We start from the raw sequence: 26,496 nt of genomic DNA, 5'->3' as shown, positions 1-26,496 counted from the left end.
TTTGTTTAGCTGGAATATAAAGGAAGAAATCTATAGTAATCAACTCAATGAAAGGCAATTAACCTTGTCGCAGTTGGGAGTTCAGGAATTAATCAGTTTGGTTGCAGTTTAAAATCATAGTAGTGGGCTATTGGAAACCAAGGGTGTTTTCTGATGTTTGAAGCCACTGTGCCGGAGTTGCAAGGAGGCAAGTGCTTGAGCTATGGAATCTAGAGTCATGGGCCTGAATTTTTCCCTCGCTGGGCACGCACGATCAGCGGGCCTGGGAGCAGTTGGCCACCGACCGCAATTTCACACTGTCTGGCCAATTGACGACCAGCCAACGTGAAACACACGTTGAAAAGCTCATCTGCCAGGTTGGGGGTGGGCGACGACATCACCACAGGCATGGGTGAGTGCTTCAAGAGAGCTCCTTGAAGGCAGACAGCTGCCTCGGAGCTGCAGACCTGCAAATAGTAAAATAAAGTACTAAAAAGCTGCAAAAAAGTGTCCATGCAGCACAATCAAGCACCTGAAATCATACCTCATAAAAATGCTGTCCCCAGATATTTCCTTTTTATTTTATTTCCTAAAAAAGATTTCATTCCACCCTTGGATGAGGTTTCATCAAAAATGTAAAGGCCGCCTGGCCGATTCACCTGTTTGCCATCCGTAAGATTGGACAGGCCACGAAAAATCGCAGACAATTGCGCTGTTAATGGGCTTAATTGCCACGAAATATCGCGCAAAGACGTCAGGACACTAGCCCGTCATCTCGCGCAATTTTACGCCCGATCGGGTCGGGTGCACATCCGCCCGCGGAACGTAAAATTCTGCCCGTGAGGTTTTAAAGGAAAGTTCAAGGGCCGCTTGGCCAAAAGCTAATGGAAAGATCCCCATGTAATCTTGTACCTTGGAGAAAAGCTAGAACACCAAAGAGAAATCAAAGTGAATCCCAGAGAGCTGTGACATGCATTTTGGGTTGGTCCCAGGAAAAATGCATGGACCTTCAAGACTTCGTAAGATACGAGAACTCGAGGGGGAAGTAAAAACTAGAACTGAGTTTATAATTTAAGGCTTTATAATCTATAGTGTTAGTTACTAGTGCTTATTTTGTTTAATTCTTTTTGATATACAATAAAGTTTGTTTTTGTTTAAAAGCATGAAATCTTGTGGCGTAGTTCTGTAGGTTAATTGCTGGGTGTTTGGATTTCTTCTTTAAACATTAATTGTCCTAACAGGATGATAACAAAATCAAGAAGGACTGCATGAAGATTACTTTAACGTTTTGTCAGCATTGCATTAGTTATTGGTGATCCTTAATACCTCTGAATATTCCTGGAGATCAAATTCCTTTTTGAACAGTGCACTGTAATCTAAGCAGTAGCAAGTTTCAGGAATATTTTAAAGACTATGAAAGGTATTACATTTTCAAGGTAGATTTTTGCTGTCCAGAAGTACACAATTCCCATGAAAAGACTTTTACTTTAAAAGAATCAATTATTACATTCATTATAACACAGTTAACTCAAATGCTGTGAAACAGTTTTTCATAACCTTCATTTTTACTTCAGAAGTAAGATTCTCTTTTTTCAGCTGCTCAATCAGGTTTTCCATTCTCCTCAGCTTTGCTGCAGTCACCTGTTCTTGTTGCTGCAGTTTTTTTAACTTCTTCTGTAATCTGAAAATCTTTTCCCAAAGCTGGGCCTTGCCAGTATCCTGTCTACAATATGAATGTTCAACTTGTAGGACCTCAGTGACAATGGACTGTTGATCATTCAACAATTGGTTCATTTCAAACTTTTTTACCATTGTGAAGGGCTCAGTTGATGTGTCTTGAAAATTTTGTTCTGGATTTCCAACAGACTGAGAAGGTGCAATGTTACCTTCTGAATTCCTTTGCGATTGCTCATCACACTCTGCATTAGGAACTGACAATTCTAATCTGTCACTGGTTGTTATTTCTTCTGTTGCAGCAGGACCAAAAATTTCCAGGTTTGTTTCTGATGCTCTTTTAGGCAAAATATTTTTCCTACGAATATATCGAGAACACAGTTGCTTCTTCTGAAAGATAAAGTTTTGGTCTTTTGATTTGATAAACTGGACGTTTATTCATTATAATGTCCTTAAACCTACTTTAAAATAAGGTTTAACCTTACCTGTTGATGATTTGGAAATGAGAAAACAGTTGGTATAGCATGCGGCTTCAAATAACGGATACCCCAGCGCCATTCAAATGAATCTGCAGTAAAATGGTCACTACATATGCATTGATGCTTAGTAGGGAACCAGTTGTCCCGTTTCATATTTTTGATCCATTTGTGAAGTCTTTCCTTGTTTTGCAGTGGAAACCTTTATTAAAGAGAAAAGAAAATATGTTTGCTACATTAATGGTTTATAGATACTGTATTGTGAAGCTTACTCCTGAACTGCACCTCATGCCGAAGGGTAACAGTCTCATGGGTTATTTAGTCTTAATATTAATCCATATCTAAATAGGTAATCCATCTAAATAGGTAATCTTAAACCTGCTCATTTTTTTGTCTCTTGTATGTTATGGTCCAGCATTAGGGCTGTTAAATAGTTAATGAACACATTTGTATTTGTAAAAGATTGAATTTGTAAATCAGTATCACTGAAATATGAATTCTACTTTGATGTATACGAATTTAAGGCTGGTTAAATTTTCCAATATATATCCTGGTTGTGCCTCATTCCGGTGAATCATAACATAAAGCAGTAAATAATGGAAATATGCTTTTGGGTATGTTTGGTAAATCAATGTGATTATAACATCACACAAAATGGAGTCCACTGAAATAAATACTTTTTAAAACTTGTGATCATAAGCATATACATTTCTTAATGCAATCTTTTGTGTTTGTCATGTAAATTGTGTATTTTTTACTTTTCAAACGGATGGTCCTCATCTCCCAAACCTTCTGCCACTCCTGTCCTTGCTGACTGACTTTTGGAGTACCATGGCGCGCAAATATGATAATGGAATGAACAACTTCAGCAGCACGCCACTCTCTGCTTGTCCCACTTCAATGCTGCATCTAGTTGACCTTTGCAATGAAATCTAATATTAATCTTACATTCTCCATACAATTTACTATTCAGTTTCATTCTTCAAAGTTCTAAGATAGTCTATGGATGGGTGTGCGCGTGAATGATAGGTCACAAGAAAACCACTTGTCTCAACAATGTCACTTGTTTCTCTTTCTACATAAGAACATAAGAAATAGGAGCAGGCGTAGGCCATTTGGCCCCTCAAGCCTGCCCCACCATTCAATAAGATCATGGCTGATCTGCCCCAGGCCTTAATTCCTCTTTCGTGCCAGCTCCTCATAGCCCTCAACTCCCCAATATTTCAAAAAATCTATCTAACTCCTCTTTAAATAGCCTCCACAACTCTCTGGGGTAGAGAATTCCAGACATTCACTACCCTCAGAGAAGAAATGCTGACCTCATTGGAAGAATACTTGGGTAAGCCAATGAGATACAAGAAAGCTGCTAACATCTGTGTAATATTATCCCAGTTTGAACTACCGCCTTTTGTAAATGGGGATGTAGAAGAAATGACAAGTGGTGTACAAGTGGAACATTAGATTTTATTAAAAAATGTACAATGATTTTTTATTACAATGAATCATGGCAAATAAAGTTAAGATCACAATTTTTTACCCATCCAAGTTCTATTAGATTTGACTCAAGTAAAAGCTCCTTTTCTGTAGATTTAAGATTTTGGACATAAGAAGGGAAAGATGTAAGACTGTTTCTGAACTTATACTGAGACCAAACAGCAGCAACCAGAATAGACAATTAATACAGTGAATGGATAACTATAAAAAGAGAAATACAAAAAGATGGTGTTCTGTCTTCACATCTTTTCAATCTTTACAGTGAAATGATTATAAGACATCTATCAGAGTTACCAGGAATTTCAGAAGGTGAACAGAATATAAATAATCTCTGATATGCGAATGACACAGTAACAATGGCAGATACAAAGGAAAATCTACAGACTTCTAGGTACAATTGTAACAAACAGTAACAGATATAGATTATCATTAAACTGCAGCAAAGCAGTATCCATGGTAGTATCAAAGAGAGAGATTACACCCAAATGCAAAATAACAGTGAAATCAAAAGAAATAAAACAATTTTCCTATCAGGGTAGCCTAATAACATCTGATGGGAAAGTGATCAAGACATCAGGAAACGCATAAAGCTTCCAAAACAAACCTTCACAAAAATGTCAGGTCTTTTTAGAAATAAGAACATCTTTATGGAAAGCAGAATGAGATTACTAAAATGCTACATCTGGTCAATGTTACTAGATGGATATGAAAGTTGGAATATAAGCAAAACAATGGAAGATAAAGGTAACAGAGATGTGGTTTCTGAGATGCTTGATGAGGGTCAGTTGGACAACACACATAACTAATGAGGAAGATTTGAGGAAAGCAGACACACAAGAATAACTTGGAGATGATCAAAAGGCAACCAGATTTCTTTGGGCACATACTTAGGAGAGAAAAACTACAACATCTGGTCGGTACTGGTAAAATTTATGGTAGCAGAGCAAGAGGGAGACAAAGGAGGAAATATATCGACAGTTTATGAAGCAGAACATGTTGGCTGCTGCAAGGACTGAAAGTTGGAGAGCCATGATAATTGATGTTGTAAAACATGGCACCTGAAGAGGAGGATGATTTTGGACATTGGAGGAAAACATATTCTGTGAAAATGTTCACTGAGGTATACGTTTTTATATTTTGCTTTCTGACAAACGTTAAACTCAATCTACTAAGAGCTGAAAGGATTTCATTAATGAATGGCCAGTCTGTATTGGAAAGTCTTCAGAGGGATCACATTCAGCTCACTTTGACACAATTTTTTAACGGTCCTGTGAAGCATCTTGAGATGTTCTACAAGTTAAATGTGCCCTATAAATAAAAGCTGCTGTTGTGGGAGAGTTAGTGGGATTTTGGAGCATGACACTGCCCTCCTTCTGCTCCTTCCTTTGCCCTTTCGCTCTTCCCCACACATTACTTCCTCACCCCTGTGTGCTTGTACCTTTCTTTATGCTCCTAACACCTGTGCTGTTCCTACCTCCAACACCTATTCCTTCACATTGGTGCTCTCCTACCAGCTTTCCTCCTTTTGACCTGAATACCTATTCCTCCTATGTAAACATGCACGTGTAGAACTCCAGTCCCACCAGTACTCCATAATAAAAACAATTTGACATTCACTCACTATTAATCAATGATCCCAATAATAATTATATAGTTCATCAAGTAGCATGAGACAATGACTCTGACTCACTTGTCAGCAATGTCACAAACTATCCGCTAGTATATTGTAATATTTCGGATTGAACTGCAGACCTGAATTCATTGGGATTCAGGTTTACCTTGCAATTTCCACTATTTCAATGCCATGCGTATTGGTAGCATATTGGAGATGCCATTCTTTCCTCCTGCCTTGTTTAGAATTTAATAAAACAAAGTTGGTGTCTCCTGATATTTGCTTCCTGATTGTCCTCTTCTGAACCTTGGTGTTATTCCTGTATTTATGTAACCCGGCCGGGCCTTTACCTAGGTTCCTCGATAATGAACATGATCACATCAGTGCATGGGTGTTGCACCATCACATGGGTGTTGTTTCTGCCTTTTCTACTTACGGGTAGAAACCCAACTTCTGATTATCGGATGACAACTGGCCACTTCGATTAGAGCAGCTGACGGCCGCACAATATCTGGGCATCTCCTTGAAAGCAACCAAAAGCAATAGCGAGGAGAAGGCCGCGCAGGCGCCCTGAATGCGGAAGTGAAATCACAAAAGGTATCAGGCTGGGGTGGTGACATGTACCTTGCAGGCAACCAATGAGTGAGTGATTCGTGGTGAAGGGGTTCTAGAACGCGGTGTAACAGTTCAGGGTGGTTCTTGTATCTCGGCGGAGTGGGAAACGCTGGCAACGGTGAGTGTTAGTGGGGAATGTCCATCAGCGCCGGGGTCTGGGGACGGGCTAGGGCCTTGTTTCAGGTTGTTCTCTCCTACTGACCTGCCACAATGTAACCTGGTTGTATCTCCGTTCTAAGGCCACGATCTGGGTCTTTCAGAGTGTTTTGCTGTGCGGCGCTTTGATGTTGTTTGTAAGAAGCCGAAGTGTTTTATTTTCGTGTGATGTCTTATATGTAAGGCTGTCGTGAGAAAGCAGGCATTGGACTGCGCCGAGTTTGCTCGGCCAGCATTCACGTATCAGTTTTGTAGTAAAGGGCGGGTGTTCAAAGCGGCCGCATCAGCTGAGTAATGAAACGGGATCCCGGCACCCCCACCCCCCCAGGCTGTGCTGCTGAAGGTTTTCCGTCTGGGTAATTTTCAGCGCATGAAATCTTTTGAAGAAAATCGTCAACTCTAAAATCACTTACTATCTCCTCCTTTGATCAAAATAATTTCGTGTCTCCAAGCTAATGTGAATTATTGGAATTCCTTTTCAACAGTATGATGTGAGGTCTTGTAGAAAATACGGGCCCACCTTTATGGAAGTCCCAAACAAAATGTGTGGTGCGTTTACTGGCCTTTGGTTCAAGGATTGAAATGTGATCTCTATGCAGTTCATGGGTGTCGTATTGCGTTCAACAGTCTTTGTTTTTGCAAAATGGACCCTATTTATCAGTTACACTAAAAGAGAAGCACGTGCTGAGATTTTAACACAGCGGAAAATATATTAATTTTAAATTGTGCTCTTGTATAATCGTTGAAAGGTTAACAAAGGTCACCCTACCTTTTTTTTAAACCAGATGTCTGCCCATGATCTAAGCTGGCTGCTTTGAGTCACCACTGTTGTATTCTGCGAATGTTTGTATGGAAATAAAATGCTTTGGGTGAGAGTATGCTGAGTTTTACCTCCTCTTAGGAGCATCCTAGGGTGAGCTGTGTGATCGTTGAAGAAGAGTCTGTGGAGAGGAGTCTGGAACTAATGTTGCTGTGAACAACTTTTACTGAACACTGCTGTAGAAGCATTGTCAGGCCCATGACAACCTAAGGACATGTAGGGTTGGGCAATAAATGAGGCCTTGTAAGCATCTCCCACAACATGACACTGATTTGGAGTATGAAAAGCAGAAAATGAGTGGTGAGACTTTCCCCTTTGTAGAGAGAGACACCACCTATCTCTGTTCCACAACCTCTTCCCATCAGAGCTTTTCAGTTATACTTTTAAAAACATTTGGTAGTACCAATCTCAATTGAAAATGCCATTGTACCAGAGATTGCTCCGGAAATGCCAATAGTTAGACAGGAAAGAGAAATCTGAGACGAGTGATAATACACAAGTTCTTTCCCAGATAATTCACTTGTTGATATTGAGTATTTTTTCCACTTATTAGGCTAGTGGCTTTTGGAGCTCTGTAGGTTTGATAAAATTAGATACAATATTCAGTATAGTTGATTATATTATCAACATCATTAAGACTTTCTGACCGCAAATGAATGCAGGAAATGTACAGGTGTCTATTGTTAGTTATGTCTTCATATTTCTGACACATCATCCCTGGAATTTCCTGGTGGTGTAAATGACATGTTTGAAAGGCAACTTGTGAGTAATTGGTTTAAGCTGAACCTTGGTATGTGTGAATTTTCTTGATCACTTGAACACTTCCAAGATGCTTTCTGTCAAAACCTTTTATAGTGCCTATTTGCACAACTCCATCCCTCCCATGCACAAATGGCTAAATTTATACCTAAAAATGTAGGCTGATGTATACCTGATATTGGTATTATTGAAGTTTCAGGAGTCTGATAGCAATTTTCCTTTATATTTTTCACAGACCTACACCAAACTTAACCAAAGTCTGGTCCCATTGTGCATCCAACTTCCCTTCCCATCTCTGCCTTGTTTCATGCTGGTTTTCACATTCCAAGAGATGAGCTTCCCAGGAAGTTGGAGCATACATTCACATTACATTGCCTTCTACGCCAATCTAGATAAATAAGATTGAGGAAATTACTGGCCTTACTGAAGATCTCTGTGTTTAAAATTGTGTGCTTGAAATATTGAAATACATATATATTTTTTAAAAGCCTACTATTAACATACTTTGTGTCTTCTTTGTGTTTCCTAGAAAATCTCGATAATGGCGGCAGCACATTCTGTTTTTGCTTTTGCTGTCTGTTTTCTAATGATATCTGAATTTATACTGGCAAAGAAGGATTATTATGAAATTTTGGGTGTGCCAAAAAATTCATCTGACCGTCAAATCAAGAAGGCATTTCACAAGCTTGCAATGAAATACCATCCAGATAAAAATAAAAGTCCAGATGCAGAGGCAAAGTTCAGGGAAATTGCTGAAGGTAGGTGTGTTAAACAGCTCTCCTACATGTTTTTTTTTTAAATGTACTTTCATCTTTTTATTGGTCTTTCTATACTTTTGTCGTTTCTAGTCATTGGAAAGACTACAACCATCATCTTTAGCTCTTACCAGAAACTCTGTGCCTTTGCCATCAAATCTATCCCCTTCTCTGGCCACTATCTCAAGTTGCACCAGACTTTTCTCAACTTCAGTATCTTTCTTAATCCTTAGCTGAGCTTCTGACTCCATTAGAAAAGCAGCTGGCTTCGACGTTTGTAATATCGCCCATCATTACCCTGTCTTGCCTCTCTGCTGCTGAACCCTTCTTCCAGGTCTTAGTCATCTCTAGGTTCGAATACTCTCCTGACCTGTTTTTTTTTTTCCCCTTCTTTCCTTCACCCTTAGTCTGCTGCTTGTATCTACACCAGGGCCTGATTACCTTTCACTTCTGTCCTTGTTGACCTACATTTACTTCTGGTCCCCCAGTACTTCCAATTTAAAATTGTTATCCTTGTGTCAGAATTCAAATCTTTTTGTAGCCTTTCCCCATATTATCTCCAGCCTCTGTCAGCTATCCCTCAACCCCATACGTCTACAAAAAGTTTGATTCCCCTGGGCTCTTGTGCAATCCCTTCGCCTTGTCATTGTTAACTGTGCCTTTGGCAGCTTAACCTCATGCTTTGAAATTCCATTGCTAGAGTTCTCTACTTCCGTCTCTTCCTTTTTAACAACTTCCTTAAAACCCACATCTTTGAGCAATACTTTGGTCACCCTTCCTATTATTGTTTCCTTTGGTGCATTGCCTTTTTTCTACGTTATCGGAGTTAGATAAACGCAACTTGTCATTTTCTGCTTTATAAAAGATTGTGGGGTTTTTTTGCAGCCTACGAAGTCCTTTCAGATGAGAAGAAAAGGAAAGAATATGATCACATGGGTCATCAGTTTTTCAATGCAGGCAGTGGTGGCCATCACACCCATTCTTTCAATTTCAACTTTGATGACTTCCTTAAGGATTTTGACTTTGATTTTGGCCACAGAGCACATCAGAAGAAACATTTTGATAGTCATTTCAGGGCACACCAGGAGGCGCACAATGCGCACAGATTTTCCTTTGGAGATAGACAATTTCCATTTGGAGGAGGGTTGTTTGATGATGTATTTGAAGACATGGAAAAGATGTTCTCATTCAACAGTTTTGGCAGCACACACAAACACACAGTGAGAACTGAGAAGTTTCAAAGCTCTGGGAAGCAGCACTGCAAGACTGTTACACAGCGCAGAGGAAACATGGTGACTACATATACAGACTGTTCAGTGCCGTAAACTTGCTGAATATACATAATGGTAATAGCATGGTTTACTTGACATCTTTTATGTCATGGTCTGTTTCCCAGGCAGAAGTGTCAAGAAAGGCAATATCTGAGCTGACTTGCACAAAAGTAATGCTTTTCTATTAGTCTTTGTGAACCTTCTGGAAATTTATTGGGTGCAATGCGCTAATTCCAGCTAGAAACTGTACTTAGCCTTTGCAGTAACTATTTTCTAGCTTAGCATTTCCAAGCATATGTTTAATAAATATAAAGCAATAGTAAGAATAATTGATGTACAAGCTAGCACAGGAGGCAACAGCTTTAAATGAAATAATGGTGAAACAGGTTATTCTGTAACATGACTGCATTTGTTTAATCCCAATGTATGGAATGGTTTTAATTTCATTTGAGGACAGATCTTGTATCTTGCATTGGATAATGAAGGCAGAGTGCTGTGCTCTAATAGCTTAACCTTGTTACTAGCTTATCTATCATTTTCTTAATAGGATCTATGTGGTATCCTAGAATCCACAATTTGATTTCTACAGTATCAGTGCTGAGCACATGCCTTATTTATTGTTTTTGTTTGTTTAAATGTCTTTATAGTCACATTTAATTTTGGCTTTGTTGTGTTGCTCTGACATTTTGGGCTTTGATTTTTAAAAAGAAATGTAGTGAACGGGCACATACTATAAGGATTGGCCTCCAGTTTGAATCTGAATCGTAAACTTGTATATCTTGTGTTGGTGTGGAGAATCACAACATTGAATTAAAATTTGTTAACTTCAATGTACATAGTGTGATATAGTTTGAAAATAAATATATAAAAGCCTAATTCCTGCAAAGCTCATCAAAGTGCAGGCCAATAATTCTTTTTGGTGCTAACTAAAGTTGATTTTTTTAATATATATAGTGCTTTGAATTTAATTTTGAGGTATCCCTGAACCACCTTGAGTTGAGTGATGATGATAATGCAAAGATTTTTACAAAATGCTTTGTGTAATTACAAAAACCTACTTTTGGAAAGTGTGATGGGAGAGGAAAAGCACCATACTCACTCAGTTCCTTTTAGATGTCTTTAGTATTCAGTAGCTAACATTGAAAAGCTAACAAAATGAAGTGATTTCTAAATGACAATGATTAACTGTTCTTCACTAACCTGTACTCATGATATTCAGCAAACTTGTATCTTTCATATGCCATGTGGTACATATTTTTGTTGTATTCTGATCATTTTTTCTTGCCATATGCCTCCCCATTGTCTTTTGGTAAGTGTGCAGAATTTATAAAATCTGATTACCTCATTTCATTGTCTTGAAAATCGCAGATACAAAACTGCGTACTGTCAAGTGTGCAATATTATTGTACATATTTTTCTCTACATTGCAGGTGTTGTGTAGACTCCATTAGTTTATTAAAATTTGTGAAACCTGTTTCCAAAATGTCTTGCACTTTTCCAAAAAGCATTTGTTAAATAAATCCAGTTGCTAAAACTTCTTTGTATTAAAATTAACGCTTTTCCCTTAGTCAGTTTTTAACAAGTCAAAATATGTTTTAAAAAATGCTTTTTCCTACAGTTGTTCACGTTATGTGCAAGGGAGTTTTTTTTGTGACCTGTGCTTTGCCAAACCTTTAGTAGAAAGGCCAATGTGCAGCATTTGCTCTTTGCATTGTTTGCACATGTTTCAACATGTTAATAGTTCCCTCTGTACTATTCAGACTTACAGACCATGGAATGGTTACAGGGACAGAAGGAGGCCATTTGACCCTGTGTGCTGGCTCACATTTTTTCTATTCGGGTGCTTATCCAATTCCCTTTTGATTGAGCCTGCCTCTGCCACACTCTCAATGCATTTCAAATCTTAACCTGATGGTGCATTAAAAAAAATCCTCCTTTTGCCATTTGTAATCACCTTAAATTGGTGCCTCTGATTCTTGACCCTTCTGCCAGCAGGATTAGTTTCAGGCTAGCTACTGTGTCTAGATCCCTTCACGATTTTAAACACTTCTATCAGATCTCCTCTTAACCTCTTCTTGAAGAAGAACAACCCCAGCTTCTCCAATTGATCCACATAACTGAAGTACCTCATCGCTGGAACCATTTTTGTGAATCTTTTCTGCACCCTTTCTAAAGCCTTCACATCCTTCCTAAAGTATGGGGCCAAAAATTGAACACACTCCTCCAGTTGAGGCCAAATCAGTGTTTTACAAAGGTTCATCATAACTTTGTTACCTTTGTATGCTATACTTTATAAAGTCCAAATCCCATATGCCTTTTTGCCCCCTTCAATGATTTGTGCATGTATACCCCAGATCTCTATTCTTGCAGACCCATAAGAATTGTATCCTGTTTTATATTGCCTCCTTGTCCTTCCTACCAAAATGTATCACTTCCCACTTCTCTGCGTTAAATTTCATCTGCCACAGGTCTGCCAATTCCACCAGCCTAGGTCCTCTTGAAGTCCACCACTATCCTCAGAATCCAAAGTAGTTTCAAGCTTTGTGTCATCTGCAAGTTTTGAAATTGTGCCTTGTGTATCAAAATTTAGGTCATATCAAGAAGAGCAATGGTCCTAGTACCGACCCCTGAAAATCCCCACTTGCATAACTTTTTCCACATCAATTAAACAATCAATCATCACTGCTGTGTCTTGTCACTCAGCCAACTATGTATCCATGCTGCCACTGTCCCTTTTATCCCAATGGACTTCAACTTTGCTGGAAAGCCGATTACATGGCACTTTATCGAACACTTTTTGGAAGTCCACGTACATCACATCAACTACATTACACTCATCAATCCCTGCTGTTACCTTGTTTTTAAAAAAAAAATCATTAGTGAAACAAGATTTGCTCTTAATGAATTTTTGCTGGATTTCCTTAATTAATCTACACTTCTCCAAGTAACTTAATTTTGTCCCAGTTTATTCTTTCTAGAAGCTTTCCAACCACCAAAGTTAGTTATTAACCTGTAGTTCTCAAATTTATCCTTACAACCTTTTTTGAACATGGATGTAATATCTGTAGTTCTCCAGTCCTCTGGCACCACCCCTGTATTCAAGGAGGATTGGAAGATTATGGCCAGTAGCACTGAAATTTCTACCCTTGCTTTCCTCAGCATCTTGAATACATCCCATCTGTTTTTGGTGACTTAACAACTTTAAGTATAGCCAACCTTTCTAATACCACTTTATCAATTTTCACCTTATCCAGTATCTCAGCTACCTCTTTTTTCACAATGATTTTGGCAGCTTCTTCCCTGGTAAAGACATACAAATATTCATTTAGTACCTCTGCTATGCTCTTTGTCTCCATGTGTAGATCCCCTTCTTGGTCCCTAATTGGCCCCACCTCGCCTCTTGTTACTCTCTTTATTCATATGCCCATGGAAAACTTTTGGATTTTGATTTATGAAATAGGAGCAGAAGTAGGCCATTCGGCCCCTCTAGCTTGCTCTGCAATTCAATAAGATCATGGCTGATCTGTTTGTGTTTCAATTTCCACATTCCTATCTATCCTCGATAACCTTTGATTCCCATGTCAGCTACCAGTTTTTTCTTGAACTCTCCTTCCCCCTCGTTTTCTTTTTCCGCTCCCCTCTGAATTTTTTTAGGTTCAGCCTGGTTCTTCCTTGTATTATCAGCTCAACATCTGTCAAATACACCCATTTTCTGCTTTATCTTACTCTATTACTTACGTCATCCAAGGCACTCTGGCCTTAGCTGCCCTATCTTTCCCCTGGTGGAAAAGTACCTTGACGATAAATGAGTTCTGTCATTAAATGGAACCCATTGTTCCATTAATTTTTGCCCGCCAATCTTTGATCCCAGTTTATCTGGGACGGATCCATTCTCTTCCCACTAAAATTTCTCCTTGTCCAATTAAGTATTTTATTCCAGGTAGCTCGTCTTTTTCCATCGCTAACCTAAGACCATTTGACGTAGGAGCAGAAGTAGGCCATTCGGCCCATCGCGTCTTCTCAACCATTGTGAGATCGTGGCTGATCTGAAAATTCTCAACTTCACTTTCTTGCCTTTACCCCACAACTCTTGATTCCCATAATGATTAAAATCAGTCTATCTCAGCCTTGAATATATTTAACGACCCAGCCTGTACAGCCCTCTGTGGTAAAGAATTCCACAGATTGACTACCCTCTGAGAGAAGAAATTCCTCCTCATCTGTTTTAAATGGGCACCCTCTTACTATGAGATTATGCCTGCTAGTCCTAGAATCGCACAAGGGGAATCAACCTCTCAGCATCTACCCTGTCAAGCCCCCAAAGAATTTTATATGTTTCAATGAGGTCACCTGTCATTTTTCTAAACTCCAATGAGTATAGGCCCAACCTACTCAACCTCTCCCCATAAAATCTCTCCATACCTGGAATCAACCTAGTGAACCTTCTCTGGACTGTCTCCAATGCCAGTATATCCTTAGATAAGGGGACCAAAATTGTTCACAGTATTCTAGGTGGGGTCTAACGAGTGCCTTGTATACAGTTTTAGGAAGGCTTCCCTATTTTAATACTCCATTCCCTTTGAAATAAAGGCCAACATTCCATTTGCCTTCCCTATTACCTGTTGAACTTGTATATTAGCGTTTTGGGATTCATGCACAAGGACTCCCAAATCCCTCTGTGCTGCAGCCTTCTGCAGTGTTTCTCCATTTAAATAATATTCAACTCCTCTATTCTTCCTGCCAAAGTGCATAACCTCACATTTTCCCACCTTATATTCCATCTGCCTGCCAAGTTTTTGCCCACTCACTTAACCTGTCAATATCCCTCTGTAGACTCCTTGTGTCATCCTCACCACTTGCCTTCCCACCTAGTTTTGTGTCATCCACAAACTTGGCAATAGTACATTCACTTCCCTCATCCAAGTCATTAATTTATATTGTAAATAATTGAGGCCCCAACACTGATCCCTGTAGCATTCCACTAGTTACAGGTTGCCATCCTTATCCTAAGCCTTATGATACAATAACTATTCCCTAAATGTTCTACTGATACTTATGGGGTGACGAACTCTGGGCAAAAAAAGGCACGCTTCACTGTGGGGGTATTTGGGGGGGGGGGGGGGTGGTGTTGTGGGGTGGTGCTGGCAAGACCATGGCAGTCCTGGTCTAAGCATGCACAGACATAAAACCTGCAGAGATGGAGGAAATACAGGTCCACATACTTCCCAAGGTCGGACCCAGAACAAGGGACAAAAAGCCTATTTACTGGACAGTCTCAGAACATCCGGGATAGTTGGTCCACATTATTCCCCAGAAACAGATCCAACATCGCTTCCTCTCTCGTTGAGCCAGAAACATACAGATTAAGAAAATTCTCCTGAACATACACTTCCCTCTCTCTAATACTGCCCCAATTTATACCAGGATCATTAAAGTCCCCCATTATCACCAGTCTATAGTTTTTGCACCTCTGCAATTTCCCTGTAAATTTGCTCCTCCATCTTTCCCACTAGTTGGTGGGGTATTGAACACACCTTGAGGTGTAATGGTACCATTGTTTCTTAACTCGGTTCAAATAGATTTTGTCCCTGACCCCACCAGAACATCACCTCTCTCCAGCAAGGCGTATCATTAATATTGCTGTCCTTTCCACGTTTCGCCCCTGGGAATCTCCATTTATTCTCCTTTGAAGCTTGTTTTGGTCAAGATTGGCAACCTAATCTAAAGTGGGTCCACCTGCTTTTGATACTGCCTCTGCTGCAGAACCTGCAAGAAATCCTCAGTAAACTGAGCAGTTTTCTCAAATTTCTGTCCAGATTTTCTTACCCCCTCATTTTTTTTGTATAGCCCCTGTCCCTTGGAAGCACTACCTAAGCCACAGTTTAAAAAAAACCTCTCCTCCCTTTAACTGAGCGATCCTTTCGATGCTACCTCTTGAATGGTGCGTTGGGACCAACCTGAGCCTGCAACCTCGGAATGATTAACAGGCTGAAAGAAAACCCCTACACGTCTAAACTACATCAAGCCTGGTGTGTGTAAGGGGAGGGACTGCAGGAGTCACAGAGCCGGATAACAGACATCTGCTACTCCCTCTTTAATAGGCTCCAGTAAGTGACACCGACAGAAATTAACTACCGGGCCAATAGGGATCATGTGACAATTCGGCTCTCTTTCCAGCAATATCATTGGCTGCAGCGGCTTAAGGACAATTCAGGGTGGAAGGGATAGATCAATTTGCGGTAATTTCATTGGTCGCTGAGAACCACGTGACGATCTGCAGCGTCGCGCCGGTCATTACCTTAGCGTGCTATGATTGGCCCACGTGAACAATGGGACCTGTGATGTGATTGGTCCGCGCTAAGTTGTTACAATCATTGCGGCCTGCCCTACCAATCAAAGAGAAAAAGCTCAGCAGTTTTCTGGGCAATGATTGGACCTTAGGAACAAAGCGACTGAAATTTGTCATCTGCCCTGGGTCAGTGATGGCAGCAACTCACTGACAATCAAAACAGCTGGAAAAACTCAGCAGGTCTGACAGCGTCTGTGGAGAGGAAGACAGAGTTAAACGTTTCGAGTCCGTTCATCAGTTCTGATGAAGAGTCACACGGACTCGAAACGTTAATTATGTCTTCCTCTCCACAGATGCTGTCAGACCTGCTGAGTTTTTCCAGCTATTTTTGTTTTTGTTTCAGATTTCCAGCATCCGCAGTATTTTGCTTTTAGCTAACTGATGTGTTAATAGAATGATATGACAATTAGTGACAAAGCTGAGTAACGTAAACATCTTGGCCCATCAATAGCAATCACAATGGAGAGGAGGTCTTGTGGCAGCCCTACCTTCTAGCCTAGAAATCCTGGTTTCAAGTCCCACTTTAGGATTTGATGGCTATGGAAGGTGTCTGTGACCCAAAAAAAAACAGTCATTGTCTTGTGTTTTTTTTACCAGTAGGACAATCTGTTGGCAGCTGGTGACTATGTGATTGTTTTATGGTTCTGGCATTGACACATACTTATTTATGAGCCTTCACCCAGACACTGATTTCAATTGTCTACTGTTTCACAGAATCACAGAATTGTTATGGTGTAGAAGGAGGCCATTTGCCCCATCATGTCTGCACCAGTTCTCTGAGCATTTTAACTTAGTGCCATTCTCCTGCCTTTTCCCCGTAACCCTGCATATTGCTTCTATTTAAATAGTCATCCAATGCCCCCTTGAATGCTTCAATTGAACCTGCCTCCACCTATTATTATCTTAATGTTTGGCAATTTGCAATGCTGATTAATGGGATTGATTCTGGGTAATCATAATAAATCAGAGTTTTTACAGCTACTTGGTAAATTTTAGCTTATCCAAAATTCTGTTGCCTGTATCCTAACTCACACTGAGTCTTGTTCATCCATCACCTCCTGACCCGCATTGGCTCCATGTCGAGCAACGTCACAATTTTAAAATTCTCATCCTTCTGTTCATATCCCTCCATGGCCTAGCCTCTTCCTATCTCTGGGACCTCCTCCCACCCTACAATGCTCCAAATCTCTGCACTCCTTCAACTCTGGTCTCTTGCATATCCCTGGTTTTTATCATCCCATCATTGGCGGTTGGCCTTCAGCTATTGAGACTCTAAGCTCTGGAATTTTCTCCCTAAACATCTTTGCCCTTCTACCTTTCCTCCTTTGAATTACTTAAGAACATTTTTGACCAACATTTTGGTGGCCTTCCTTAATATCTCTCTGTATGGCCCAACAATTTTACATTTTGTCTGCTAAAGCTCATGTGAATTGTCATGGGACACTTTTATAGATGTTGTATAAAAGTAAGTTGTCTTTGTTGGAGCAGGCATAACTCAATTAATTGCTTTAAATGCAAAAAGTCTATTATAAGGAAAGGTAGAACTTGCATTTACCTCACAACCTCATTTTGCAGCCCATGAAGATCTTACTGAAGTGTAATCACTGTTATATTGCTGCAATTGTGCATTGCATCAGCACCCAAAATTTAAAAAAATACTTGTTCATTACACAGAATCATGTAGATGTATTTTGACTGTAATCAAGGAACAATAAAATTATATTCACTCAGCTGTTTTGCACATTTCTGGCAGTGACAGTATATCAGCCAATTGCTGATGAAGTAAATCACAGTGAGAATACTTCTTGTCAATGTTGTCATTCGGCCTTTCATGTCAGCATTTTGCTGCATATATAACATTTAAACAATGTTGAAGTAAAAAGTAAATGCAGACAATATTGTTGGCTGCTCCTATGATATTGCGAATAAAACAAGTTTGATTTTGCCTTTCATTATAGATAGTATCTTTTTGTGATATAGCAATAATGCAAAGCTTAACTGTAGCTACTGTAACATGAAATGGGCTAGATAAGCATGTCTACTCCAATGTTATTCTATTTCAAACTTTGCCAGGAAGGCATTGTGCAGAAAATTGTGCATTTCTATAGCAGAGTGTCTTGTGATGCAGAAACAGCAACAACTGGTCTCCTTGGACATGCTCAGATACACGTGAAGAGATCATGAGCTATGGGCAGAATTGCTGAGGCTTTGTTGGCTCTATATTTTTTGGTCCATCTGGAACTGAAGCATCCAGCATGTTAACCTGGTAAGGGATACTTATGCTTAGCACTTTGTTTGTTGCCATATAAATGCCTACAGCAATTAAGAATATTGAAGGAAATCATTACCAGCAAAAAGCCCCAAAATTTATAAGTGACACTGAACCAAAGGAATATAGCATAAAAACCCAAACATCTAACAAGTAGGTGTGTAACATTATTTAAATGGATGAATTCTTTACACATCATACTTCTTCCCAGCCTTTCCCATAGTCTTTCATGGAGTTTTCCAATTCCAAGCCAGGCTGTATCCCTTAATTCAATACTTTGTCTATTAACTGATGGTTGGGGACATTGCTTGCTCTATTCAGAAAGGGAGGCAGATGATCAAGTCTCAACATACACGTGCACAACATCACCTTCTACAATATGGAGTATGTGACTCCCCAAGATTTATTGGATAAGGATCAGGTGCTGTAGTTTGTGAAGAATGTATAGTCAAAGAACGAAGGAATTTAACTCCTCTACAGTAGGTAGTGAATTAATGAATATAGTAAGAATATACTGATCAGACAGCATTCTGTTACTGATAATACACAGTAGTATTTAACTGTAAGATATAAAATTCACAAATTTATCATTATGAAGTCAACAGTCCTTGACACATCCCACAACATGTCAGAGCCGCATTATGATGGTCAGAGTCGTGTGTGTGACGTACAAAAACATCAAAATACACAATGTAGGATGTTGCATTTAATAACATGGAACTAGAGGTATTTTATACTTTGTTTCAGGAATCTTATGTCCATCATCAACGTACCTATCTAAAAGAATTACTTTGAATGAATGTTTCAACTCTTACAATATCAGTCTGTTTAAAACATAGACAATGCTCTTAAGGTCCACTATAACCACAAGATGGCAGTCATATACTGTAGAACCAAACATCAATTGGTATCCATGTAAGAAAATAAATATGATGCACTGACATTTTTTTAAACCATTGATCATCTCCTCTTTACTTTCTAACAAACAATAGGACAGATTTGAAGTACTAAGCAGCTAACCAGCAAAGCGCTCTGGCCAGCCGCATGATCCATCTTGAGACTGAGTACTCATTAAGATGCCACCGATGAGTCACAGAAACCAAAGGAGTGAACTGCTGGAGTTTATCAGCTCTCATTGGGCCAATGCAATATCAAGCAGCCTGGAAGGCAACCCAGCCAAAAGCAGGTAGGTCCTTGGGACGGGCGCAAGAATGGTAAGACAGCAGGAGCCCACATTGTTCGTTTGGAGCCTAGAGAACCACTCACTCCTCCTCCTGCTAGACCCAACAAAATACTTGTACTTCTTTCCTTTCTTGGTTTCCTTTGCTCCAACGATAGATTTTACTGAGTGGTGTGTAAACAGCTTATGGTCAGTATACTGTTAAAGTTGCATTGGTGTTCTATATACTTGATAGGATTCCAATTTCCATAGGTCAATGAGACTCCTGTCTAATTCAACAATCAGCACAGCCATCCAGCAAAATTGCCCAGGAAAAATGGCTTTGAAATGATAATTGGGTGGAAAATTCACCACCATTTTAATTCTGCTACTTCCCACTTTTTGCTGGGCAAAGGGAAAGTTATAATATCCTTCAATGTCTATTGTTAAGAATCAGTCATGGTGTCTCAACTAAGTGCTCATTCTTCCTCCATAAGGCTTAAAGTAGGGCATGGCCAATCTAGATGACCATGTGGTTGGGGAACCATAGCTGACGTTGATCCCATTCACACATCCACAATTTCCAGCAGGATTCGCTGGATACCACTGTCTTTTAAGGTAGCCTGGATAATTTTGCTGAATGATAAAATAGAGTACTAAAAGGCAAGCACATTCTAGACTGTAGGCTGAGATTTTGGCCCAAGTAGACTCTTCCCCACAGGAAACGCAGCAGTTGCCATCAACTGCTCTTACACACCAAAGAGCTGGTTACAGAGCAACACTGGCAGAGGCCTGCGTGTGGCTTATCTCAATGTCCTTTTGACCAGAAAACAAGAAAAAAAAATTAACAAATTGGATAGGAAAATGAAAATAGGTTAATAAACAGACATTTCCAGTGAATGAACACAGCATTAATCGGGTAGCCTTTACTATAGTCACATTCTTTTAACTTTATTTAATATTATAATTTCATAAAATATCCCCAAGCTGAGAATGAGAATCAAACCTTGTTGCTGGCAGAGAGACTGAAACAGTCAGGATAATGAGGAATCTCTTAATTTGCAAGCTAGAATTTATTTTTTAAACTGGAGTTGCAAGCATTCAAAGATTCAGGGAAGTTTTGTCATGTGTCTACTGTCAGAATAATAATTATAGAATTTTCCTTCACTGAATTAAGAGTGAATTTTAAATTGCTCTGCATTTTTAAGAGAACAGTCATTGCATGCTAACCTAACTTCCAATTTTGTTAATGTGTGCTGGTATTAAGTAATCTTGCAGGATTGTGTTAATCACAGCAGAGGCTTCTGCACTAAAATCAATGGGAAATACAGCAAGCATCTAGTTTTACAGACAATAACTTAATATCATGACTCTTGAACATATTTTATTGTTTTATGATATAAAGATATTAAAATAATGGGTATTTAACTGAAACCAGCTAAAAGCCTGGGGAAATTTTAAAATTTTATGGTCACCAAAAAAAGCAATTTCACAGTTTTGTTAAGAAGTATATATTTCAGTGAAAGGTTCTCTTTTGACCAACAAACTATTTGATTAAAATATTTTGAATTAGGTTTACACAGTGACATGGAAAACATTGATTCTCACTTGTTTCTAAGTAACAGTGACAAAGCAAAATATCTCATGAAGATATCTTAATAGACTGAGTGAATGGACAAAACTGTTAAGAGTGGAATCAAGTGAGGGCAGTTCCAGTCAGCTAGATAATGGAGTAAATGAGTTGGAGGAGGATGGAGTGGCTGAATGTATCAAAGACTAAAAGAGAAGTCAAGGAGGGATACTGCAATATGTTTACAATTACATAGAATGTCATTTGTGACTTTAATTAGGATTGCTTCAGTGCTGTGACAGAAACAGAAATCTGATTGCAAGGATTCAAACATGGAGTTGTGTGAAGATGGACATCTTCATTTGTGAGTCAATAACGATTCAAGGCCTTTGGTAAGGAGGTCAGAGACAAGCAGTAATTTACAAGGCCAGAGGGATTGAGGGTTAATTTTTTGAGATGTTGATGACACCAGTTTTGAAGGAAGGGAAATAATGAGGTGAGTGAGCTATTTACAATACCAGTTAACATCAGAGCCAGGAGAATAAGTTGTGTGATCATCAGTTTGGTGGGAATGTGAACGCAGGAGGAGGAAGGTCTCATGGACAAGATAAATTTGGAGAGGTCATGGGGAATGCAGTGTTGTAACAGGGGCAGCTGAAAGAATGGTCTCAATCCTAGTGACAAATTCCATGAGCTTCTTAAACTTGTGGGTGGATGGGCCAGAGGAGCAAGGTTTAAGGAGATAGTGGTAGTTAAGAAAAGAAGCCAGGAGAGTCATTTGTACTCCAGGATGATCCACTGAGTGCTTTCTGCAGAGAGAAGCAAGGTCCAATAGTGCTGGATATAGTTCATAGCCAAATATGGTGATAGTAGGCTAAACCAGTTATATATTCATGAAAGTTCTGATGAAGAGTCATACGAACTCAAAACATTAACCCTGTCTTCCTTTCCGCAGATGCTGTCAGACCTGCTGAGTTTTTCCAGCAATTTTTGTTTTTGCTGTATGTATTCATGTCTATCACTTGGACTTGAGTAAGTATTGGAGAAAATACTAGGGAAATAGGAGAAAGTAAAGGTTTTACTGGGGACGAGACATCAAAGGTAGAGATGAGGGAGTGATTGAATAGATCAGCAGTTTCAGACTTATTGGGTAGGATTTTTCTGCGGGCTTCAGGACACTGATGTGAAGACCAAATAGGGGACCAAATAGGGGTCACAAACCAGCAGTTACCATCAGAGAGATTAGTGGCACAATCTTCCCAGAGGCTACCTCTGTGCCCACTGTTGGCGGCATCTTGATGTCAATCAGTGGGCCGGCAGCTCTAGAGCATTGGCAGCCTCATTATGAGAGGCAGTGCTCAGGCAGGTCCAAGCCCGCCACAGAGCCTAAACATGGAGGAACGTTCGGAAGTGTAAAATTAAGTAAATAATTCTGAGGGTGAAGCCAGTAGGCTCTTGGAGCATTGCGGAAAGGCCTCCGAGTAGATCATTTGGGCCTTTGCTGCCCATGGTCCTATTGTTCGGGCATAGAACCTTCAGCGGGCCATGACCATTGAGTTGGCGTGCTCCACACACGATAGGGAGCTGCTCCACCACTGGAAAAGTGCTGGTGAGGCTACAAAATCACCTCTGATTGTATTAGATTCTATATATTATATTCAAGGATTTAAAAGGAGAGGAGAGAGGAGTGGAATGTGGTGGAGCGATGGAAAGAGTAATTGGTAGCAAAGGAGTAGAGGGAGAGACCTAGGTGTATTTGATGATAAAGGCCACACTGGCAGATGGTGGAACATGTAGCCAGACAGGGAGACTTCTGTAAAAGGCTAAATGTTTCCATCTTTGAGTCAAGTTTTCAAGAGCTCGATTTTAACTCTGTGTAAGTGAATGGGATTTGAATGAGTTAAAATCGCATCCATGATGCCAAAACAAATATCCACAATAAGGTTATGGATGGCAAGGGGCTTGGTCATGAGTGAATGGAAATTCTGGGAGGAAATTCAGAGGCACAGTGACTGTTGATCAATCACAGTGATTGTTAAACAATAATTTACAGGCAGAGTCCAAGACGGTATTGGTGGATGGAGTCAGCAGGATGGGAAGGAATTTGGCAGGATTAACCCACAGAGGGCATGTGGTTGGGATGGTCTGTGAGAGAAGAGAATGGGGGAACTTGGGATTTATGTATATATGGAGGCACCAATAGACAGACCCTTTAAAAAAGACTAAGAGAGATATAGAAGGTAGCGCATATTCAAGTGGGATTCAAGCCTGGCATGCTGGCTGGACAATCAGAAAGTGGAGGAGTAGTGATCGGATTGGAGAAGGGGTTAGAGGAGGGCAGAGACAGAGGCAAAACATCCTAGAAAGGAAATGAAAGATGGTAGAATGAATGATAGAAAGAGGAGAAGACAGGAAAGAATGTCCCGAGTAAAAAAGGGTGATGGAAATCTGGAGCAACAACCACAAAGTGTTACAAATGGACAGAGAAAATTTAAGCTATATAGGCATGGCAGATATTGGGATAAATATGTTCTGGTCATAAACAGAGGACAAGAACAATATGGGAGTGTACAAAGTCTGAGCCCATACCTAACTGTATGGCACATTCTTCATACAGCAATGAAAATATGACCATGCAAACGTCTTTGTTTTCCAAACACAAATGGAAGATATGGCTACTCACACACCCAATCCTGCAAGTTCAGGAATGAGGCCATTAATATAAAATACAAATTGGTGCACTTAGATTCATTTAGATAGTAGATTGGTAAAATGATTTCATTTATTTGCTGGCCACAGAATCAGACTCCACTGTCTTTAGCTTGTGTGATTTAGCAACTGTAGGAAGTCAGCCGAAAAAGCAGTTTTAAAGAACCTCCAGTGGTGAAGGTAAATAACTTTGTGCTTTTGTGAATTACAGAACATTTTTAATTTTGCTAGTCCAGGTGTTTAAATAGAAAACTGGCTTCTTATCTACTCCCTTTGCAATTAATTAGTTTATGAAGTCATGGTGTCATTAGTGAGCCAGGTTGCCTGAGGGATAAGGTAAAGGGAATGTTGGAAACTCATTGGCCCTGGTAGTTGGCCTGGGGGTTTGTCAGCATTGATCACTGACATATCTGTGCTTATGAATATTGTAGTCACCTTATAGTCACCTTCTATATAACAATAGAACCATAAGAGGAAGCTATAAGCCAGCATGACAAGTGAGTACATTCGAATAATGTATAAATTGCCACATTTTTTGAAGCAATTTAATTTCCCACTGTCGATCAAGGGTGGGAACCTTGCTGCAGTAATGTCAGAGCACATTACTCATTCCCCATGTTTGTAAAATTGCCAATGCACTATTTTGCAACATAGGATTCAGTTAGGGAGCTAAGTTGATGGATATGGTTGCCTCAATCAGCATTATTTTCATATGGTTTAGGTTTAATCCAGGGAATGAAGGTGTTGGAAAGTAGATTTCATATTCTCACTCTTTTTATACTAATGTTTCAAATTTGGCACTAACATTGTATTCTCAGCTCTGAAAGAGACAGCGTTAGGAACGACAGAAAATAGTAAGCCTACTTTGTGGTGGAAATGAAAAGCTACATTTAATGATCTGGCTATGTGAAGTATTTTGATAAAATCATTAACTTAGAAATGCACAGGGTCGGAAATGACCATCATGGCCTATCTGACCAGTTTCATGACTTTGTTTAAAGAGAGCACAAATGTGCTAATTAAATCATTACCATCATGCTTGGAGTAATTTCTACTTCATAAAGTGCCATGAATGCCCTTGTGAAACTGGTATTAAGTTAAATAACCATTTGAACTCCCTAAGGAGACCCTATAGCTTTCCAAATAAACTATTGCTATTTCATAAAATGTGATTCTTCTGTTAATATTTGACACTGACTGTCACTGGTGGCCCAGTGGTGTGCTGCACTGATACACAACACAGTGAACTGCTGCAAAAAAGGTCCTTCTAAGACCCCACATTGGTAGCAGGAGAGCATATACTTTATGTAAGGGCTGTCTTTAGGCCTAATGAGATACACAGGGCCATGTAGTGGTCTCTTGCTCTGCAATCTGATTAGTCAAATAAGGTCTATTTATTTCAAAACTCAGCACCACAATCACACAAACAGAAGGTATTAATTAATATTGGTACGCTGTTTTGGTTATATATTATTTATTCCACAGAAGGATTTCAAAATTGTAAACTTTTCTATACGTAATAAGAAATCACGTTAGCCCAAATTACAATTACAATACTTCATCCTTTTTCCTTACTCAGTTGTGGCTCTTGAGAATCTATAGCATTCAAATGAGTAAATGCATCAATTGATCTCATTGATTAAACAGTTAATGAACTAATTGCTTTGAATGTGCCTCAGTGACTGTCCACAAACTGGCTGTATCAAAACAGTTTATTTTTGGAACCTTTAAGCATAAATTAGACGATGCTCCTTGCCACTGCTTTAAATGACAGTCTTATTCCTATGAAATTTTCACACACAATGCACGTATTCCAAAGCTGCATACTTCATAGATGCATTTAAAAAGTAGGAATTTTTTTCTGTCACGATGGCTAAATGTAATTATTCAAAGGTAAAATAACCCAGACATATTTCTGCTTTAGATTGCATGATGTTGAATCTTTATTTTGATTGACATACATCCTCAGGTGGTGATGAGGGCTGAACGTCTTGGGAGCTGTGATGCTCCAATGTAACTGTGGTGGGGGAATGGTGCAACCGCAATGGTGGATAAGCAATTGAGCCACTGTTCCTCGGAGCTGTTGTGGGGCCTGGAAAGGCTGAACCTCTGTTCATCCTTTATCTGGTCACTGGCATCAAAGCGGGTGTGGTCAAGGGCTGAGTTTCCTTTTCTTAGGAGTTCTTGTGGCCGTGGACTATACAGTATAATTTTCACTTTGGGCGCCAGCATGCTGGAGAAGTGGAGGGACATGGACCTCCATTCCTGGCATGCGGACCCGACCTGGAGTCCCTGAAGATGAAAGAAATATTTTATTTTTAATTAGAAGAAGCCTGCTTAGAATTTGCTTTGGGCAGGGGAGGCTCCAGCATGTCCAGCTGGACACTCATGCTGCAATATGTGACCGCTTTTGGTGCAGCAGCTCCCTGTTGCATCCCCATGTGCCAACAGCCTGTTCCTCATAACCTTGCCCCCTAATCTCATAAACGTTATTAGTTTGTCAGTGTTTATTTGCAGAATGGCACGTTTCAGAGCTTGTCATGTGTAGCGATTGAAGGTGAAGCTCTTCCTACTGCCCATTAGGGGTCATGTGATTGTTCTTGACGAATGAGCCCTAAGCGTGGGTAATCCAAGGGGCAGAGCTTTCTAGTCGTGGACCTGGTTCAAGCACGTAGCTTCTAAAAGAGCTCTGTAATAAAGTTATCTGTTTCAAGTAGAAACCTGTCCGGTACGTCAAGTCATTACATTTGGCAACGAGAGTAAAATAGCTCCGATACTGCACCTCGCCTCGTGAATGTGAGTACATCAGTTCTTAAGAAAAAAAGAAAA

The 26,496-nt window shown here is 39.8% G+C and overlaps 2 protein-coding genes across 6 annotated transcripts in view; one reads left to right on the top strand and one right to left on the bottom strand.

The window, feature by feature from the left end:
• The window catches only part of dnajb9a (DnaJ heat shock protein family (Hsp40) member B9a), a 31,190-nt gene extending 20,045 nt beyond the window's left edge, over positions 1-11,145 (top strand). Inside the window, exons 1-3 of one of the 3 annotated variants that reach the window (XM_078568108.1) lie at positions 5,818-5,968; positions 8,115-8,343; positions 9,226-11,145. In XM_078568108.1, coding sequence (XP_078424234.1) covers positions 8,127-8,343; positions 9,226-9,665 — 657 coding nt within the window. In that variant the 5' untranslated portion in view covers positions 5,818-5,968; positions 8,115-8,126 and the 3' untranslated portion in view covers positions 9,666-11,145. Of the gene's footprint in view, positions 1-5,817; positions 5,969-6,007; positions 6,144-8,114; positions 8,344-9,225 lie in introns of those variants that run through there. The other 2 variants (XM_078568107.1, XM_078568109.1) reach the window with 2 other exon arrangements.
• Positions 1,315-5,804, bottom strand: LOC144696605 (THAP domain-containing protein 5-like). 3 transcript variants are annotated; one of them, XM_078568106.1, is made up of 3 exons: positions 5,402-5,804; positions 2,139-2,331; positions 1,315-2,043 (listed from the first exon to the last, which is right to left on the bottom strand). In XM_078568106.1, exons 2-3 carry the CDS (start codon positions 2,283-2,285, stop codon positions 1,492-1,494), a joined length of 699 nt encoding a protein of 232 aa, XP_078424232.1. In that variant the 5' UTR covers positions 2,286-2,331; positions 5,402-5,804; the 3' UTR covers positions 1,315-1,491. The 3 variants fall into 3 exon arrangements, with proteins under 3 accessions (XP_078424232.1, XP_078424231.1, XP_078424230.1); XM_078568105.1 differs by having other exon boundaries at positions 5,586-5,804; XM_078568104.1 differs by having other exon boundaries at positions 5,672-5,801.
• Positions 11,146-26,496: the final 15,351 nt, after the last annotated feature.

Source organism: Cetorhinus maximus, chromosome 22 (genome assembly GCF_964194155.1).
Source record: "Cetorhinus maximus chromosome 22, sCetMax3.hap1.1, whole genome shotgun sequence".
NCBI classification, from domain to species: Eukaryota; Metazoa; Chordata; class Chondrichthyes; order Lamniformes; family Cetorhinidae; genus Cetorhinus; species Cetorhinus maximus.
The sequence above is the reverse complement of the archived record's forward strand: the minus strand, read 5'-3'. Positions and strand labels throughout refer to the sequence as shown.